The sequence below is a fragment of the Amphiura filiformis genome, chromosome 3 (genome assembly GCF_039555335.1).
Source record: "Amphiura filiformis chromosome 3, Afil_fr2py, whole genome shotgun sequence".
Taxonomy (NCBI): Eukaryota; Metazoa; Echinodermata; class Ophiuroidea; order Amphilepidida; family Amphiuridae; genus Amphiura; species Amphiura filiformis.
In genome coordinates, this window is record NC_092630.1 from 59,248,901 (window position 1) to 59,270,857 (window position 21,957).

The window sequence follows — 21,957 nt, forward strand, 5'->3', positions numbered from 1 at the left end:
AATTCCCGGCGCACTCCCACTCAAATAAATCGTGACCCTGATAGATAATGAACCACACTACGTCACAATGGTGATACTTCTGTGAAAAAGTATTGCGTTTTGTTTTGTTTTTGTTTTGTTTATTGACCAATAACCATGATAACAGAATTTTACACCTTGGTTATGAAAAAACAGACAAACACAATAACAGTTGACATCACCATGCATGCACTGTAGTGGTGTACGGTCAAGGATGCTTTCATCAAAACGTATCGTTGCTTATTTAACCATGGAAATACACTTTTATTCCAAATGTGGAAAACCAGAATTGACCTTTTCGGTAAATCCTATAAGCCTTTGGGAATAGACCTGAGTTGTCGTCATTTGACGTCACGCCGATGTGCGCATCGTTCAGTGAAAATCCTGGGGGGGGCGGCACTCCAACTTTGGAGGTGACGTGTATGTAGGGCTGTTAAGACCCCCTTTTTCAGCATCGCTATCACCCTAAGACCCCATATTTTTTACGAACACATGCTCTGTCACCTGAAGACCCCCTATTTTTCCATTTGACCTGTCACCCAAAGACCCTTACAAGTTCAATTTGAACAGCAACTTTCATTTTTCACTGATTTTGTTACTTATTTTGAAAAAACAATGAAATTTGAAGCCATTTAGAACTAGAAATTCGATTTTCGAGGTTTTTGTGGCGCTGTTTCGGCTCTCACCCAAAGATTCCATTTAAAAAAGGTCATGTTCTCACCCAATGACCCCATATTTTTACATTTGCTCTCACCGAATGCCAAAATCATGCTCTCACCCAATGACCCCATATTTTTTACATTTTGCTCTCACCGAATGCCCCTTAGTGCGAAAGTGCCAGCCCTACACCTATATCCATTTCATATTGAAGTGCTGCGCATTTCAAAGTCGGGAAGTGCGCAATATTCCCGATGTGCGCCTCAGCGTGACGTCAAATGACGACATTTCAGGTCTATTATAGGAATTACCGAAAAGGTCAATTTTTCGGACAAAACAAAACAACTAGACGTAGCTGTGGTCATATACCACGAACACATCCTCTGGGGATGTGGTATTTATGTCGGCATCACAAATTAATCACAGACCCGAGGCACCATGTTCAGGGATAGTCTCGGCTTTATCCATGTTAACTTTGTAATGTACACAATGTATCGGGGCAAGTGGTTTTTAGATTGCTATGTAATATTTGTAAGAGAATGGGCATTTTTAGCTGAAAAGTTATTTACCTATGTGACCCCCTGTGACATTTGACCCAACGAGGGTCATGTGGCATGTGTGACCGTGGTCTGACCAAGTATAGTCAAAATCGATCAGTATAAGGTCAAGTGCAGTGATTTGTCCTCTGCATTACCACAAGTTACCACAGACCGAGTGACAAACTATAATGAGCGGTGACATCATCACCCAATTTACATATCCCCGTCCACAGCCAATACAATTGGAGCACCATGGGCCTGTTTGCCAAATATTCTTGAGAACAGCATACACTGCCATGAGAGGATGATCATGTAAAAGAGAATGTAGGCCTACACAATGACCTGCGCATAATAATGGTCATTATTATGCTTTGATGAATACAAGTGTGTGAAAATATTGGATCCAACACATAATAATGATAAAATTGGATGCTTCACGCCCAATATTTATTGTTCTCGCTATGAGTTTTAAAATATTGGACTCGACTACGTCTCGTCCAATATTTTAAACTATAATAGCTCGACCAATAGATATGGGCTCGATCGATTCAATTTTATATCAAAATCGATCATATGTGTCAGAGTTAGGCAACGAACAAGAAGTTGATTAAAATGAATGAAATGACTGATCGACTCAATGAAATGATTCTTGGCAATAAAAACATTATGCAATTTGGATTCCTTTACGAACGATGAAAAAGACTGGTGACCGATGGTATGGTAAAAATCAGAGTTAGATCAAGTATAGTGATTAAAAAAAAGAAGAAAGAAGAATTAGTAAGATGACATACCGTTGCCCCTGTCAACGGCTGTGTAAAAAGTTATCAATTTCGTGGTGTCACGTTTCCTGAAAAGAATACCTTACAGCAAATGAAGCGGCGCATTCAGCATAAAATAACGGGCACTGTCAGTTAGATGTCAGATGCTCAATATCGAGTTATCAACTGGTCTGAATTTTACACTCCCGGATATACGTTTGCTTTTTAATAATTGTAAGTATACTTTTTAGTAAATAAAATTGAATATTTACTTTCTAATAATCATGGTGATAGACTTTTGTTAACTAACTACTAGGGGACCAGAATGAGTGCCCTATCCCCCACTTATATTATACCGGTATATATTTTTGACATCTGCAGATTGAGCCCATCACTGTTCTCATAACTCTAGTACAATTTTAGGCCCGTGATGTGTTTCCTTCAGAAGGTATATAGGGGTAAAAAATGCTTCGATTTTGATAAAAGTGGTCTCAAATTGTTCCGCTTGGAATAATATTTTACTCAAAGAATAGTTTGCTATATATCAGGTGTTTTGTTTTCCTTCTTATAAGTGGAAGCTAGTGGGAATTGCCTTTAATTCATTTAGGCCTACCCCTGCAATAATAGAATTCTATTCAATTCTTAGGAAACATCTTCGGTTGTTCCTTAAACATGGAGAAGGCCACTGAAGTCGAAGACCAGGTGGCACTGACGTTACCGAAGGCTGCACGAAAAGATTGGCGTTGTTTCTTTCTTATTGGTGCTTTTATTTTAACTGGTCTACTAATTGGACTCACGACTGCTTTGATTATATATCAAACAGGTAAGTTTTATATATTCCATTTGAAAATATCAACAACCTTAACACTGTTTCAAAACCTTCATACAACTATAAATTATTGTCTCATTGTTGGCCGGATAAAGGGAGACGGCCGCACCCACCCAAATTGAAGATGTATTCGTTCACTCGAAACCGGTTTTTGATATCCCCAATTTGTGTTCCTAATTATTTTTTTTTAATCAATATTTTTGTCTTTCCTACTCTAAAAAGTCACATAATATAATGTAGGCAATTAACGCAAATGCAAACACACGTTTTGTGCATAATTTTGACACTTTCTTTTAAAACGTCGATTTCTGAGAGTCCACTTTTGTGATATTTTTGTAATCGTTTAAATCGCTTCAAATCCTATAAGGAATATTTTCTCATTTTTTCAAAAATAGTTTTTAAACTAAACAAAAATATACGCCAGTATGTGGCACTTTTTAAGTATTTGGTGGCACAATTACTCAACATGTTTTCCCATGTTTTGTTTTTCAACATTTCAAAAAATGACGCGAATTTCCAAAAAACAAAAAAACAACAAAACAAAATAAACACAAAAAAACAACAACAACAACAACACAAAACAAAAACATTCGCTACGCTAATTTCATCTCTTGATTGATTATTTGTATGTTGTCACAAAACAATTGGGGTAAGAAAATGTATTCTTTTCCAAAGTTGTAAACATGTCAGACGTAACCTTAAAAATAAAGAAGTCAGAAAAGGTACATATTCTCTTGAGGATCTTAAAAATCAACAAATTCAGATTTGAGCACCTTTGTTACTGCCATGGATGTGCTAACATAGCCTGCTAATGTTTAAGCTGAAAGCTGTGTATTAAAGACAATAGAAAAAAAATTACACGAATCTGTTATTTCTCTACTTAAAGAGAAATTATCTACATGTATTTGAATGGGGCTTCAACTTTGGCAATACTGCTGTTTTTGCCTTTAAGGGCTGGGGTATGAACGTTTGGACAGTATTTATTTTGGGACATTAGAGCACATCAGACATATCGAATTGCATTCTGAATACGAAGAATGTCATTCTGATATCAAATAATTTTGATTTTTTGAAATTCGCAATTTAATACACATTTTATGGCAAATCATTAAAAATTGATATTTTGATATTTAACAGTACTTGAAGTAAACTTTATAAACCTGATGATTTATACTTAAAGTGTATGTAGGTGGGATAAAAAGCCGACGATCAATTGAAAATTTTGACCTTTCGTATTGAAGATATGGATTTTTTTTCCCAAAACACCAAACAAAAATAAGGTCTTTTTGGGAAAAAATCCATATCTTCAATATGAAAGGTCAAAATTTTCAATTGACCATCGGCTTTTCCTCCCTGCTACATACACTTTAAGAATATATCATTAGATTTATATAATTTACTTCGAGGACTGTTATATATCAAAATTTGAAAAATATCAAATTTTTATAATTTGTCATAAAATTTGTATTATATTGTGATTTTCAAAAATGAAAATTATTTGATATCAGAAAGACATGCTTCGTATTCAGAATGCAATTCGATAGGTCTGAGGTGCTTTCATGTCCCACAAAAAATACTGTCGAAACGCAATAAACGCTCATTTTAGATCCCTTAAGGTTAGCAACTATTTTAAATTGTTGCGATTTGGTACTGGTAGTTTACATCATTTTGCCAATGGTAGTGAGCTTTGGCAAAAATTGCATTGATCATTTTATAGCGTGTAGAAGAATTCAATACCACATATATACTTTTGAAAGCCCTGTGGTTCTTGAGTTAAGTTAAAGAAGGCTAAAACAACAACACTTTTGTAAAACGTGCATAGCTCAATAAGCTAATTAACAACAAGAAATCAAGCAAGTTTTTTAAGTACATAATTTGTAGAATGTACTTTTACAAAACGTGATCAAAGTTTTATTTTTCAATAATATATTGATTTAGATAATGAAAATCGAGTTTTTGGCTGCTTTGGACAACAATGCCCCGTGTACCCTTAATGCCTCTTGATGACGTGCATACATAGAATACTATATGAATTGGGTGCTTTTCAGCCTTTAATACCATGCATTGTCTGCTGAAATTGACCTGACGCTAGTTCAACCATAGATAATCTATTATTCGAGAAGCTTCGAGACACGTCCAAATTTGTCCAAAGATTGACCTGTCAGTGATTAATTGGGGGGAGGGGGTATTAACAACCAGTGGCGTAGCTGCCGGGGCAGGGGGAGATTGCCCCTGGCAAAAATTGCCTATTTGGGCCCCCGCCCCCTAGTGCAAGGAAAAAAGAGGAAAAAGGAGGAGAAAGAGGAAAAAGAGAGGAGAGAGAGGGAGAGGAGGGGCAGAGAGATGGGAAATTCATACAATATGCAATACCATACGATTATTATCAATAAGCCTGGCAAATATTGTCTACCCCCCCCCCCCACCCCGTGGGAAATTTGGTGGATTTGGGCACCCGCCCCAGTATTGCCCCTCCTGTTGTTAACCCAACCGACGGCCTTACATGAACCGACTGCCCCCCCCACTGGCTACGCCACTGGTCTGAGTCAAATTCATCAGCGATTTTATTTTTTTCTAATCTTCTCACATAACTGTCATGATGTGATTGCACAAATGAAGTTTTTAAGGTTATACTAAACTTTGTAATGATCGATCCAGAATGAGACTGCATGTAGCCCCCTTTAAAATTATCTATTTCTGGAAATAAATATCGTAGAGAGAAAACGCAAACTACGTCTAAAAGCTGAAAGTGTAAGGGTTATTATTATGCTTGAATTTTCCACTTGGCTCAAAAAGAAATGTACTTTTCAAACATTTCAATTTTTTTCAATATCCGGAGCATCAAGATTTTTGGGAACACGGCCATAATTTCTCAGTGGAAGTGGCGATTTTGTTGGGAACTACGACGCACATTACAAACAAGTCAATAAAAGAATGTGCATATTTATTCTTGATATTGCTTGTCTCGATTTGTTTTAGTAAGCTTACATGTTTGCCGAATTTGAAGTAAAATGGCCTCCACTTGTATGTCGTTTTGTAACCAGTAATAACAATTCCGTGCACGATTTCATAGACAAAATTCTGACCTACATTATTTCTATAAACCCTCTCCTATATGCAGGTGCTATTTAAATTTTTATTTCGATAGCAGAAAATTGAGATATTTGATATTTTTCCGACTCGCTGCTGTCAAATTGTCTAGTTTCGCGATAAAAAGATACAGCGAAATCAATTTTTTTAGAACCATTTCACCTCGTTTCGGCTTGTGCTTTGAAGTACAAACTTCAAAATTGATATAGTGATTCTATATTTCAAGCTGCGTCATACTGTGTTTTTCTTACCTCTGATTGTCGCTGCTCAAGGCCAAAATTCGAAATTTTTTGGACAAAAGTGACACTCTCATTTTTTTTTTTTCTTTCTGTTTACGTATACGACGGGCTCTATTTGCCCGATTCCTTACGTCATAGTGGTGTTGCCGAGTTTGGATTTTAAAATATTTAGGTATTTTCTAGCTTAAAATCTAGCGCCAATGAACCTGGTGCATGGGAGGGAAAATGTGGGGGGGTAGTTAGGGCGCGAAAAAAATGTGCACATTTTCATGCTTGCTGCGCTTGCAACAGGTAGATATTTAGAAATCCATTTAAGGTATGGGTATCATGGAAATTGGGGATCCCAAAAAATTGGCATATAGGCCTAGGCCTATGCAAAGGGGTGGGGCATTTTGGCAGGCCAAGGGGAGGGGCCACAAAATTTGGCAGTCTAGGGGGTGCGGACAAGCGATTTTTGGCTGGCCGAGACGGGAGGCAAGCGATTTTTAGCGAGTCGCTTGGAAATTTTGGCTTATAATTAGTAGGCTAATACCGGTAGGCCTACTGATTGCACAACCTTTCGAGAAAGCAATTTTTGGCAAGCCGGGGCCGGGGAGGGAATAAATTTTGGCATGTCGAAAGGGAGGAAGAATGACTTTACCTAGCACACATTAAAGGGGCATTTCGTGATCCACAACCTCATACAACCCCATAGGCCTACGTCCTTTCTCACAAGTTAAGATTTTTATACCACTCATCCCGCTCTGGCCACATGTTTAGGCATTTTCACGCAGATCAATTCGTTAAGCAATGGAAAATATTGCCAAATTTGAATTTCGTTTTAAAAGCCTACTCCCCATTAAAAAAACCCACTAATTTTGGGGGATTAAAAAAGTTCTGTAAAATGAAACAAAAGGCTGCCTCAATCCTAATTATTCATTTAAGGCCAGGCCTTCATTTCTGAAAATAGCGGGAGCTCAGTTAGTCACTGTACTCAGGAGCTTGACAAGGAGCTCAATTATATAATATCAATATTAAACCATAGGAGCAGCTCAATAAATGCCATTGGTAAAATTATTAGGCCTACGATATTTTATTTGACTGTGATCCGTTTTAATAGGCTATCACTGTAGGCCTATATAGGCCTACCTTTAAAATTTCTAAAATTGGTGGAATTGAACAAGCTCTAAATTTCTCATACGTCCAGCATAACCAAGGGCAACTGGGGTGGGTGGGAAATCCCCTAGCTATGGCCATACCCGTAGTGGCGGAACCAGAATTTTTGGAAATCATTGCACTAAATTGCCGCAAAAAGTGGAAAATTACATAATTGTGGGGATTTTGCCTAAAAACTGGGTGGGAAAGAAAAAATATTGGGGGAAATACTGCCCCCCCCCCCCTAGCGGCGCCACTGCATATCCATCCATGATGCTAGAATGACGGAAGTTCTGGCGCTGAAATTCAATTTCAATATCACGAGTTTTTATCAGGGATTTTACCAAGGGAAGGCGATAGGTGTAGGATTTTGCTGATATACCAGGCAACCCGAGAAAGGAACTGAGGTGTGGCTAAATAAGGGAGTGTTCATCTATATAAATAAAAGGAAGTCGCTAAATCTTGTCCAGAAGCAGGCGCCGAGATGCTTTCACTTTCAGCTCTGATTTTTGCGTACATTGATCGGGTACATATTGCCATTAAACCATCTGACGTTCATTTTTGCAAAACTATTCAATCACTATGGAAATAACAAAAAAATGGTTGGTTGCTAGGCCGTTGAGGTCAATAACCTTATGGATTAGGTCATGACAGCAAACGCGTCAAATGCAGTAAGTGGCGAGTCACGCACCTGCGCGTACACGGCACCATAGTTTCACGCGCATTGCCGCGCATGGTATGGACGCATTTAATGTTGTTGCTTCCGCGAGTAGGCCTAGACAGTGGCGAAGGGGGGGGGGGGCACACTCGAAGTTTTTGCCGCCACCTTTTTGAATGGCCACGAAGCACCATTGTGTCGCGCGCCGTGCAGGGGGTTGTGTCCCCTCAGAATTGAAAACTTGGTGAGTAAAGGCCTTGAAGCCATTTCGGGGGATCATGGGTGTAAGCTGATGAAAAGGGGTTCATTGGGTGAGAGATTTGCAAGAAAGTCCACTTTTCAGAGGGAATGTTTAAATGTAGCCAACAGGGACAGAACTGTTCAGTATAGCCCGAAAAGGTTAAATGTTAGGGTGTGGGTGAATGTCCACATTTTGGAAATTCTGCGGCCCCCGCCTCGCAATTAAATCCTGGCTAGAATATAGGCCTTGCTATTAACAACACGGAATCGCTTAAAATGTTTTGCAGCAACTTTTAATGTTGCTTACGATTATAACCCGAAATTGAAACGTTTTCTAGCAACCTCTTCTAACCTTAGTGTTTTATGTTTGTTGGGATAAAGTTAAAATCAATCATTTTGTCACGAGCTGTTTCAAAAGTAATCTGATGGATTGAATGAGTAACAACATTATCACAGGTCTGGATATTTATGATTATCAAGCTAACATGATCATTGCTCTACTGGATGAATAAGATGATCTACACCAAGACACCATGATTATCATCACCGTTTACCATGTTTACTAACCACTCCCGTTTACTAACCGCTCCCGTTTACTCAACTAGCGGGGACCCGCGCGAAGCGCGGGTCTCCCGCTAGTTATAAATATTTTCCATTATCTGATTATCATACTTTCGACGCCGAGAGCATAATTATTTGAAGCGTACATCGTGTCAGTCACATGGTCACATATTTTCTGTTGAAAGAGAAACGCACATGTCTCTGATTAGCTCGGGGATTAGCTACTGCGCGCTGCGTGCTGGCCTGTTGTTGTCCCGGGTTGTTGTCGAGTGGAAATGGGAAATTTATGAATGAACTTCCGCAACTTTGCAACATCATCACGCAGCGGCGTAGCTGGGATTCAGAGGGCAAGACTGTAGGCCCTATGGGGCGGGGCCCAAATCCACCAAATTTCCCACTGGGGGAGGGGGCCCAAATAGACAATTTTTGCCAGGCTTATTGATAATAATCGTATATGGTAGGCCTATTGAGCTGTATTGCATATCGTTTGGATTCCCCATCTCTCTGACTCCTTTCCTTTCACCCTCTCTACGGCTTCCTCCGAGATCTCCCCTCTTTCCCTCTTTTTTTCCTTGCACTAGAGGGCAGGGGCCCAAATAGGCAATTTTGCAATTGCCCCCCCCCAACAGCTACGCTACTGTCATCACGGTAGACATACGCGGTAGCCTACAACTACAAGAAAGGTTTACAGACAAATATAGGTCTAGTAGGCCTATCAAAATGTTATAGGCCTATTTTTATATTTTCTGGTGGACTCGCGGAGAATATCATGTCATGGAGGTTCCGGCGCTGGGTTGGGGGGGGTCTCAAGGCATTTTGGTATGCCTACCCATGCTTGATTCCGGGAGGTTTTTTAGCAGGGGCGACCATTTTTTTATAAAAACACCTCGGGCGGGTCTCTTCAAAACATTTGTACCGCGGGGTCAAAGTCACCCACATTTGGCCTAATTTGACGCTTTTTTAAGGGCACTTTTGCCAAAATGCGCCCAAAAGTTGGTCTTCGCTGTAAACCCACCCATCATAGTCGTTGAAAAGGTAGGCCTACCCCAAAACTGTGGCACATCCACGAACCCGAGGAGAGACCTCCGCGGGTAAAAACACACCTCTAGCGGGACCAGATTTATAATTTAAAATAGGCCTAGGCCTACATTTTGGAAGCCAGTCATCACGACAAAACGGGCCATGGTAGTGTTAATGGTATTAACACTTTGATTTTAGGCTTAAATGATGAGTGTAGGCCCGGCCTATAAATTGCAAATTTGCACACACCCGGGGGAACCTTCTCAAGTTGGTTTGGGTAAGGATGTGAGGCTGTGACTCCGAAAAACTACGGTACGATTTTAAACCAAATTTGAATAAAACAGACCCAAAATTGTATCAACTTTTGGACTGAAAGTTTTCGCAAATTTTTACTTTTTCGAGAAAATCATTTTCAAGACACTGAGGGTCAATAAAATCATGGCTAAAAAATACAACAGAGTCTAAACTAAATGGTTGAAAATGCACCCCAAATCTGCCGCACATCCCCATGACACCGTATTTCACCTTATAGATTTTGAAAATTGTCGCAATAAAATAGGCCCGAACTTATCCCAAATTATCCCCCGAAAAAATATTTTTTTGCAGGTGAGGTTGGAGTCTTATTATTTTTATTCTCAGAGAGGGTAGGGGTTGATATTTTTAGCAGGGTACAGTTTGTCTTGTTTTTGTTTTGTTTTTTGACGTTGAAGTTCCAGATTCTTTTTTCATATATTATTATTCATTTATTATTTATACCCTGTACGTGTGGAAAAATACACACGACAGCTACAGAGAAACCACGAAAAAACTCCTGTGAAGTGCATGAAAATGCCCCGAAAATGTGCCAACCAGAAACACCCGAACAGGAAGATAAAATAAAAAACAAAACAAAAACCCAGGAAATTTCCCGAAATAAATTCCAAATTCTTTGTCCCCACTAAAATATATTATGAACACTCCCTTATGAAGTCTGCCCTCTTCCGGCTATTCTGGTAGTAGGCGTTGACAATTTCCTTCATATTTTTGAAGCATGTTTGAACCCGATTTGTTCTCTATTCACATTTTTAACGTTGCAAGTAACATTTCAAGACCTCTATTTGTGACAGGTATTTAATTATCTTGCTAGAGATGTGCCTAAAGTTGAAATTCAATATTTCGGATCGCAAAGATCGAGAGATATAAAGTTGCTGAATATCAGTTTAACACCATGGATCATATGGGCGTCTTATATGAACGATTATGATAGCTAAGCAAAATGGCTGGGATACAGGTTGTATAAATACTACATGAATATTCATGAACTATACAGATTCCATTCTTCTCTAATAATAAAGATGTCAATCACTCTCCTAGACGACAGTTGCTTGGCGCTTGTAAACAAATCGAATAATAGTGCTTGACAAGAGCTAAAAAAATAGGCTAAAAACACATTTTCACACATTTTTTCCGGATTTTTTATTTCACATGATAAGTAGACATATTTTCTTACGTATAAGGTAATAATATATTTTTTCTGGAGGTAAAGCCCTTCAACACTTTGTTTAACCTTAAAAGCAAACAACATTCACATCTTATAGTATAGATTGTTCATAACAGTCTGGTTTTAAAATTTTAACATCATTCATTATATTGCACTAATGCTCAATTTTAGTTATAAAATTCAATTATGTCATCACAATTATAGACCCAAATATATGAACTTTAATCAAATATCTAAAATAAGACAATTGTTTACAACGTGTTCATTAATAGTTTTGATCGTGTGAAGGGCATAACACACCCTCTTCTATCCTTTTAACTCCCTAATATAACCAATTATCCTGCTAATTGCCAATTGATTTAAAGAATATAGAAGTTTTCTGGAACACCTTTAAGGTTATGGTTATCCCTATATTTGTCCAGGATATGTGGCTTTACTAAGTTATAGAAGGGCACTGCCTATAGATAGCCCGCATGTCTTGAAATGAGCTAGGACCACACACTTGTTTTACCTTAGTAATGCAAAAGCAACACAGAACTTCTGTTGTCATCACACACAAATTTTGGTATTAGTTGTTATGACCACTTGGATCATTTTTGGCAATATTTTCCATTTTGTTCATAAACTTTCTATTAGAAAGTCAAGTAGCAGTCGAGTTGGCCCAATCGATAAGGCGTGCGACTATTGTGCGAGAGGTTGCGGGTTCGAACTCGATCTGGTGGTGGTTCAGTACGTCTCGTGGAAAAATTTAATCAAAGTTTGAAATTCCCTCTCTCGTGGAAAAATTAAGTTAAAGCTTGAAATTCCCCTGGACCAGGAATTTTACTGTCAATTGTCTCGTGCAAAAATCGGGGAGCTAATCCTGGCTGCGAAGGTCAATTGTGCAATGTATACGGTGTGCGCTTGTTGTTAAATGGTATGGCGCCGGCCGTAGTGATCAGCGACAACCTATAATGTGCGCTGAGGCTTAATAGATCAATGCCTATGCGGACAGTAAATAATTGCGCTATTTTTTTATGCATTATTATATTTTCTTCTCACGCAGAAGGAAAAAATTTAATAGATAAACAAGTTGAAGTACATGATGAAGAAAAACAACAGGAATCGGAATTGTCGGGTAAGATTGTTTACATATTTTTACTTGCCGGGTTATTATAAATCATATTGATAAAGATAGTTAACAAATCGCTCGTGAAGTCTCAAACAATTGACGTGACCATGGTGACTAGTTTATAAGATCAACAATTAAAAAATAGGTTTCCGATATTAAAAGCAGAGCTTTCTGGTTAATATTCTGTGCCAATTTCAATGGACACATGTTAATTGATGAGTTGCTGATATGGTTGATTCAATGTTGGGTAAAAATTACCCAGTGTTTTAACAGTGTACTTGTTTCTTGTAGACTCTTTTCAATTTGCAGGTATGTGGCAATTTAGGAATGAGACCAATCCAGGACAGCATATGAGGGCTAAACCTGTGCCACAACTCACGACCGTCAGACTTGTCGATTCAGCTGGTGTTGTTGGTGACAATGGAAGAGTCGAAATTTTAGACAATAAGTACGTAGAAGCCTGCGTCAATTTTACAATTATTGTAAATATTTTACATCGTTCCAACAATGATTTGAAAGAATCAGCATAAATTAAAGCTTATTGTGTCTAAATCGGTCGCCATTGTGACACAACTAAGTCCCCCGGTACGACCACGAGTTCAAGCGTGATCGCTAATCATGCCAATGGCGACCAATAAATACCGCATCATTTTGGCCCCCTAATAGATAACCAAAATAGGCCTACTAAATCACCCATTTATTTAATATGTCATCATAATTATATTGCAGTAAATGGAAGAGAGTTTGTAGTAACAACTGGGATGATGGAGATGCTACTGTAGTCTGTAGGCAACTTGCATATCCTGTCGTTGATGCTACAACGATTCCCATTTCTTTTGGAGCCGTTTTGGATGGACTACTCTCAGTGGAGTGTCTTGGTACTGAATCCCATGTCAATGATTGTACGAATCAAAGACTTCGAACCAATCAATGCAGCAGTGGACAGGATGCTGGAGTCTCCTGCGTACCAAGTAATTTTTTTATTCAATTCCCTTTGCACTATTAAAATGGTTCGTTTAAAATTACGCAGCACACTGTGTACCTAGCAACTGCTTAAAAACTACACAACTTCTTCATATTTTAGTATGTAAAATATGTACATAAACAAAACAACAGACGGATGAAAATTGTCCAGTACAGTGACTGGAATATTTGTATGTATTTTGGCGACTGAAACAATCATACATTTATTTGTTTTGTTTTTCAATCATTTCATAGTCACCCCTCCATCACCAGATACCACCCCTCCTGCCATTACTTGTCCAGGAAACCAGCCTCAAGGAAGTGCTACCATCACTGCACCTGTAGGACAAACAGTATTATTCACCTTTCCTCCTGCTACCGCAACAGACACCTTCGATAATGGCAACCCTGCACCAGCACCAACTATTACGTATGACATTGGTTCACCAAGTTCAATACAATCAGGTTTGACAATGCCAAGTGGAAACTTCGCTATAGGAACTAGCACAGTTACAGCAACAGCAACGGACAGCAGTGGGAATACAGCAGTTTGCACATTTACAGTCACTGTGGTTGAAGGACAAGCAGTTGTTACACCGTGGGATGAGACAGGTAATAAAATACAACTTTATCTAAAGGAAATGGGGTAATTTTTAGGAGAGGTAAAATGCGAAAAAAATATAAATCGAACATTTTGGGCCTAAAAAGTTGACAATATTCAAAGGACAAGTGGGTCGAAATAACAGCCCCCTTGGCGCCGCCACTGAGTAAATGAACAATTTGCTACAGCCTGTTTTCGTAGGCGCATTATGTGGACGATTTTTTACAGTAAGGTAGAGTAATCTAAAAGCCCAGATTTTATTTTGTTATTCATCTCACTTCAGTGCTTTTTATAACGCACATCATAGGCCTAATCGAAAGACAAAAAATAAGAAGGATATTATGGTAATCATTCTACAAAATCCTGTTTGTATTTTACAGGAGCTTACTCATCACAATGGCAGAATCTCAACAATGTCTGTGGCAGATCATCTTTTAACAATCGCATCATTGGTGGTGTCAATGCGCCTGACAAGGCGTGGCCATGGGCTTGTTACCTTTACCGTAGACAAGGACGTAGGAATTACTTTACATGTACAGCTGAACTTCTGAGCAGTCGATGGGCTTTAACTGCAGCACATTGTGTGTAAGTTTAACAAGTTAATTAAAAATGACATAGAGAATATAGTTAAGAAGAAGAATTGGCATACACAAATAACCGTATAATACGGTCCCTGCGTACATCAATGTATCAGAATAGTCACAGTTTATAGGCCCTACTCTTTTTCATTTTCACAACTTACAGCAGGTCCGGGAGTAGGTCTATACCATGAATACTTAATTATCTGTATCTGTATACCATATATAGTATACACCAAAGAAGTATTTGATTGGCCAGCATATTGTTTTCAAGTTTTGTCGATTCAATTGATTTTATAAATGTTGTCTCAAAAGGTAAGTAAAAGTGGTAACAATGACGACAACGCTTCATAGTAATGATATTTTTTTAAATCTCGCAACAGATCTTCGTCAATGTCGATAGTTTGCGGCACACTCAACTTGGGGGGATCACCAACTACACTTATTGACACCTATTTTAGACACCCATCGTATAACTCGGCTACCTTGGACAGCGATTTAGCTTTGTTGAAGCTACGAGATCCATTGTCATTCACTGATAGCGTCAAGCCTGTATGTCCTACCATTGGAATGTCTGATCACGAAAAAACAACATACGGTATAGTAACAGGGGGTGGAAGTACACGACCATTAACGCATCCTATGAGACAACCATGCTATGTCATCGGTTGGGGACAGACGGATTACCCAGGTAAGTTCTAAAACATGCAGGCCCGTTCGTCCATTTTAATTTAAATTTTTGGCGCAGTTTCTAGGCAACGTCTCAGGATCGCTGCTATGTAAATAAGATAAACACGATAAATTGTCATTTCATACGAATGTCACTCCATATAGGTCTTAAAACCAAGAAGGCCCAACAAATTGAGAGGTATGATATATGTTATTTTGAAACAGGTGGTTCTATTGCTACGGTGTTACAAGAGGTGCTTTCTCCACTCATTATGCCGGCCGAATGCGGAACCAATCATGGATACAGTTCGTCAGATATTACAGACAACATGATTTGCACTTCCACCACCTGGAGTGGCTCACGAACTGGATCTTGTTTTGTAAGTATGGCTATGAACAAAAACAGCAATGATGATGATAAGAACAACAACAACAACAACAACAACAACAACAACAACAACAACAACAACAAAACACCTACAACAACATGAAGAAGAACAAGAAGTAGAAGGAGAAGAAGACAAACAAGGATCCCAATTTTACCTTCATCGGCCTGAAAACAACCAAGTAAAGTCTGGTAAAGAAGTAAAGTAAGATTCGCTCTTGTATGCTGGATCAAGTTATGCAAAAATTTACATTGTATTGCTAAGGCATATTTTTATGTTCAAATGATCGTTCCATGCAGAGACACACTTGGGTCTGTATTGGACAAGATTCTCTTGATGGGACCTGACTCAAGCAAAATGCTCAAGCCACTGAAGCCAGTCTAAAAGGCTATTAACATGCTGGCCTTATATAAACTCCTGTAAGAAAGGAGTGAAATAGAAGATTCAGAGTGAATTAATCGTGACAAGAAAGAGAGGAAATTCTTAATCCAATCTCAGCCTGTCAAAGAGATTTATAAAACCTCGTTAGGTTAATATAAGCGTTATCCATGAAGATGGCACTCGCTAGAGTTCCGAAAGCTCAGCCTCTGAAAAGGACTTCTTTAGGGAAAGATTAAATCTTACTCATTAACCATGACAGTTGTGTAGCGTGAGTTATCCGCAGGGGGGGGGGGGGGCCCCGACCATGATTGGGGGCATTTGGCTTGATGGGTGGGGGCACAGACCGTTTTTTGGTAATTTTCCTACACACTAAAAACTACGGGGTTATATTTTCCGTGGTCATTTTGAATTGACCACGTTTGGGGTTGTTTTGACCCTTCAAGGGGGTTGTACTGTTTTAATTTGACCACTTTCACGAGGTCATTTTAGCCATGACGAACGTGGTCAAAAACTTAGTGGTCATTTTGCCGATACCGTCGCGCATTGATATCAGTTTCAATCTTCCGCTTTGAAAATCTCAATTCATAAATGAGTTTAAACATGAGCTGCAATTAATGTTTGTTGATTAATAAATAAAACTAATTTTTTGACCGAAGTTACCCAATTTGTCAACTTTATAATGACTTGCATTTCGGCACTATTTGCACACACGGTGTGCATCGGCTCACGTGGTCACATCAGCGCCATATTTGTTCTGATTGTGCAGCTCAGCGGATTGTCGTGTGTGCTTGTCTGCATGATGGAATATGAAAAGTTAGTTGAAAAGTGAGACTGCAAGGATGCATAGACCCTTGTCTAGCACGCAGATTCATTCCAAGTTCATGCTGTCGTGGCTGGTGTCTTGGCTGCAGTTGTTATAAGCTTATATCATGTAAGCTTATAATACGTGAACTGTCATAGGCGATGACTGACTGTGTGTGAGTGTGATACACAGATGCATTTTGCAGTTTGCTGTTTATGTAATGCTTTCTCTGTGCAGAAACACACTTATGTCCTGGTGGGACCAGCATGACCATAGGCCTACTAAAAATCCAAACAACCCCTAAATGTGGTTATTGAGTAACCCTATAAAACAACCCTTTCAAATGGGTCATTTCCTTTGACCCCGAAATGAGGTCATTAAGTAACCCAATAAGGCAACCCTTTTGAAGGGTCATTTCATTTGACCCCGAAATGTGGTAATATTTTGACCCCAATGGGGTTACTATTTGACCCAAATACGTAGTCATTGCAATGACCCCGACCAATGGGGTCAAAATGACCCCGTTAGTGGTAGGCCTATGGTGTTTAGTTGATAACTATGCTGGGGTCAAAAATGACCCCGTTTGGGTCATTTTTTGACCCCGTAGTTTTAAGTGTGTATGGGATTTTCTAAAATTTCAAATCGATTGGGGGACGCACATGCCCCGTGCCCCTATAACGCAACGCCACTGAACTATGAAAGAAAACAACTGTCAATGCAGATTTTTGATTTGCTGCTCTTTTTTTCTATACAGGGTGACAGTGGAGGGCCAATGATGTGCAAGAATCCTGCAGGTTATTGGGACTTGGTTGGCATTACAAGCTGGGGATATGGAGGCTGCGCTCATCCAAGTTATCCGGATGTACTCACAAGGGTGTCGCCTTTTGGAAATTGGATATATATTACAATTAATAATGGAGGAGGCCCGAATGGATAAGGCCAATGAAAATTCATTGGTTCCCGTTTCCAGCCCGCACTGATTTTTTTTTAATTTTAGCTAACATTAACATTTCCTAAAGGAAAATATACAAAGGAAAATGTACCATACTTGTCAATAAAAATGTCACACTTTTCTCCTCCTATAATTGAAGACCGAATTAAAAAGACTAGTTTGCGTATGACGTCCTGTCAATCAGACCAAAAATGCCATACTGCGCAGGTCAGCAACCAATCACGGCGCGCCTTTGTCATGACGTCAGACGCAAATTAAGTTGGGAGCTGTTGGGGGGTGCAAGACAGTTGGGAGGGTGATAATCGCAACTCGGTTATCAATCAATCAATCGATCATTCTATAATCAATGAATGTTCATTCACCTCGACGTGTCACATAGTGATTTTGCAACCCCAACCCCTTGCTTTACTTCTGAAATAATGTTTCCCCCCGTGTTTCCCATTTTATTAGGGTGGGAATCACTTCTAAATCGATGGCTCCATAGTACCTTATAAACAGGTTATCTTATGTACATTGAGCATGTAATTGGAAGTGCTGCTTTTTTACTTTGAAAATTGTATGTATTTTAATTTGTATAGTTGTATATGCTATATTAATTTGCATGTTAATATTGTTGCCTTTTAATGATTTGTAAAAAAGAGCGCTAGCCAAATTGGCTATGAATCTGGGACATCACACTACATGTTTTAATTGGTGTAATTATATTGACACAATAAACACCCCCAATAAGGGGTTTCATTATAATCGTTATTTGTTAAATTGTGATTTGTAAGAAATTAAATTAATTATTAGAAAACTTTCCGGAGAGTATCACTTTAATGTCGACACCCCCTTAACGCAGCAGAAAACAAGACAATAAAGTTATCAACCGTCTGGGCATTCCCTTCTCAAATGAAAACTTTTTGCAATTGTATTATTATACTCAACTGACCCACCAACTTTGAATATTCCTGTTGGCGAAGAACTACCACCTGGTGCAGATGCAAGTTCATGAGTTGGGTTGAATGGAAATGCCTAATGCTCATCTTCTCTAGTCAACCTCAGCAAATGAAGATATCGAAAGAATACAGATGTAACCTGCGATTGTGGACAAACATGCACAACTGCTGACTTAGCAGTTTACAATGAGAATGCTGAAAAAATGTGTGGAGTACTGGCTGAAACACATATAATCTTGTGCCGTGGACACGCTAAGAAGAAGAAGATTACAATGTAGGCCTATAAGTAGTAGTAAGAGTATGAGCGGCGTGAGCCGCGAATATTCTTACAATACTAGTAATATAAGAAGAAAGGGTGAGAAGCGGAAATGTGAAACCTTTTTGTTTTTTACTTTATTCAAGACTGGGAGACGTTTTTATGGGAGGAAGAGCCATTATAAATTGACCCTCTATCTCCGCCCCCCCCTCCAGCCACCTTCGCTCTCTGTTCGTTTACTTCGTCATAAATTATTAGGCTATGCCAAGAAGTTCAACTAGTCAATACTGTATCTTTATTGTTGACATCAGTCTTCTTTCCTGAAAGTAGAAGATTCGTAGTACGATACAGTGGCGTAGAGGCATAGGGGCACGGGGGACGATGCCCCTGCAATCGATCTCAAAATTTAGAAAATCCCATAGGAAAATTGCCGAAAAATGGCCTGTGCCCACCCTCCCCATCAGACCCGGTGCCCCCCCATATGATGACCCAGGCTACGCCACTGGTACGATAGCAAGCCTGTAGCCGGGGTGGCACCCAAAGAAGAAGGAACACTTCCTTTCAGAAGGTCCACTTTTTGTGAACATGTATGTTCAAATGAAAAGGTACTGATATTTGGTAGACATTTTTGTTACAGTCAAAATGTTCAAAAAGTCATTTTTGAAGTCCCAAACCCTCCTTGATATATGGTCGAATCCAACCAAAAGTGTACACGGGCCAAAAATAAAAGTCCAAAATAAAATGTCTCCAATTTTTCCCCTTTTGCCCATTGATTGAAGGCTTGTTGGCCTTATAGGAACCAAAAGTGCCATTACTAATCTTGAAAAATATATCCAGGACGTGTGATAGTATGTGACATCATAACCCAATGTTACCTACGAATACCACTAGCATGCTTTCACTACCGCAATAAAAATCAACCTAAAACAAATGGAATATTCCCATTAATGCTTTTATCGTGTAATGTAGACCACAGGGTGTCAGGAAAATGCTAGCTCAACCAGAGAATATTTGTTTTCATTTTTATAATGCCAAACTCAATTCACAACTTAAATCCCCGCCAAGGCCACATCATTTCACATTTTAGGTGGGATAGACCTATGGGGGGACCCAGCTATGGCTGCCATTGAGGTGTAGGAATGCGTGAAATTAGATTCGTCTATAAAATGCAGTAATAATAGTTCAAGGATGCTTTCGTGTCGGTGTTTATTAACCATGGCAACATATAGCAATTTCCAAAGTTGGAAAAAAAACCTCGAATAACCTGAACCTTTTCAACGAGAATACCTTGCAACTAATGAAGCGGTCCATTCAGCAGGCGCATGCAGTTTTATGTCAATTTGTCGTATCAAACATCGAGTTACCATCAACTTGACCGAATACAGACATAGGCCCTACATACGTTTACTAGTACTTTATTGCGAGTCTCACATCTATTAAAGTGTCAGTGGGCCTGTATAACATTTAAAAATTTTGCAAATTGAGTTTGGGCCTTTTTGTTTGTTTTTGTTTAAAGCAATGATATAAATAGTGCTAGTGTAAAAATGATGCACCAAATGGCTTCAATTGGACCTTCATTTTGCAAGTTTCTCATTCACTTTATGTTTAAAGCAATAATTCATACAATAACAGTGAAAACTTGTCCCAAAACTTTCATTTTGCAAAATTTCCAAACTTATGACACTCCTGCGTATGGATAAACAATTGGCCGTTTTTGCTTCTGTATTGTACACCCGGCACTTAATGTTTAAAGCAATACTTTGTACAATATTAACATTAACAGTGAAAACTGGTCCAGGAATGGCTTCAATTGGGTCGTCATTTTGCAAATTTTCGGCTTTTTCAAACTAAAATTTTTACAAAAATGGTCCACCAAATGGCTTCAATCGGGTCTTCTTCATTTTCTCACTTCGGGGGAGGGGGGGGGGGGGCATATCCCCTCAGATGGCCGCTTTGCTACCATTTTTTACATTCTGGAATTTTTTTCTCAAATTGCTCCCCCCCCCCCCCAACTGCTCTAGATCATCTAGAAGCTTACATCATATCACATCGTACACTGTACACCGGAACATAGAAACATTAAAAACTAGCGCACGAGATCAAATTCCCAGGTGGGTACCCAAGTTTGGTTTATACACCGCAAAAACTCTGGTGTTAAATGTAACACCGGTTGGAGTCAAATCAATAAAGGGCCGCACCTAGCTAGGGGTGTTATTTTTGAACACTTTTGGGTGGTATTTTTACACTCTTGGTGTCATTTTTGACTCCTGGAAAGTATAACAATAACTTTTAACACCTGAGTTTTTGCAGCGTAGGGGTGTGCCGCTGAGAATTTGGACCCATTGATATAACAAGTCAATTTTCGCCCAAATTGTCTGTTTTTACAACTTTTCCTCTGCATCCTGGGGGACATTTCAAAATTTTTGGTTACAGTGGGGCAAAATTGGGTTATTTTCCAAAACAATTGAAAAACAAAGGGCCCATCCATATACAAAATTTCCTAGAAAAAGGGGTCATTGATATACCCCAAGGCCGACATGCTACCCATGTTTGGCCCCAATTTGAAAAAATTCTGACCACCTAGCTTATTATTTGGCAAAAATGTTTGCCAAAATATATTTTAACAATAACATTTACAGTAGGTCTTTTTTTCATATAAAACGTTCATATGACCTTTATATATATAAAACCAAGCATTTTTAAATGGTTATTGAAAGTTTTGAATAAAAACGTTTGCTGGGTCCCCTTGGGTGTGTAACTTGCTTTCAGTAAAAATGTGTTTTTGTTTTGAAGGGTCTGTGGTTCATCAAGCTATTGGCAAGTTTGTTTTCCACCGTTCTGTAATATTTTGCTTAAACAAATCGTGTAACTCGGAAATGACGTTGTTACAGTTTAATCATAAAAATTCTGTTTTTCCGTTGCTGCAAATTTGACACTTGACATAGAAATTTGGGGTTGAAAATGTCTAATCTTTAAGGCAAATATTACACACTAAAAGATTTGTGAATAAATGGGGAGCAGAAATTGTCTGCAAAATTTCTCTCTACAATTGAAGGATGCAATCTTTAGAAAGGAAGATATGAAATGCTACTGCGGGCTG

General features: G+C 38.9%; 1 protein-coding gene across 1 annotated transcript; it reads left to right on the forward strand.

Moving 5' to 3' along the window:
- The first annotated feature begins 773 nt into the window (after positions 1-773).
- Positions 774-18,855, forward strand: LOC140148841 (neurotrypsin-like). The gene is made up of 10 exons (XM_072170927.1): positions 774-2,206; positions 2,619-2,795; positions 12,266-12,337; positions 12,623-12,779; positions 13,061-13,302; positions 13,550-13,906; positions 14,276-14,480; positions 14,857-15,164; positions 15,368-15,522; positions 17,466-18,855. The coding sequence occupies exons 2-10, from the start codon at positions 2,645-2,647 to the stop codon at positions 17,646-17,648; spliced, it is 1,830 nt and encodes a 609-aa protein (XP_072027028.1). The 5' UTR covers positions 774-2,206; positions 2,619-2,644; the 3' UTR covers positions 17,649-18,855.
- Positions 18,856-21,957: the final 3,102 nt, after the last annotated feature.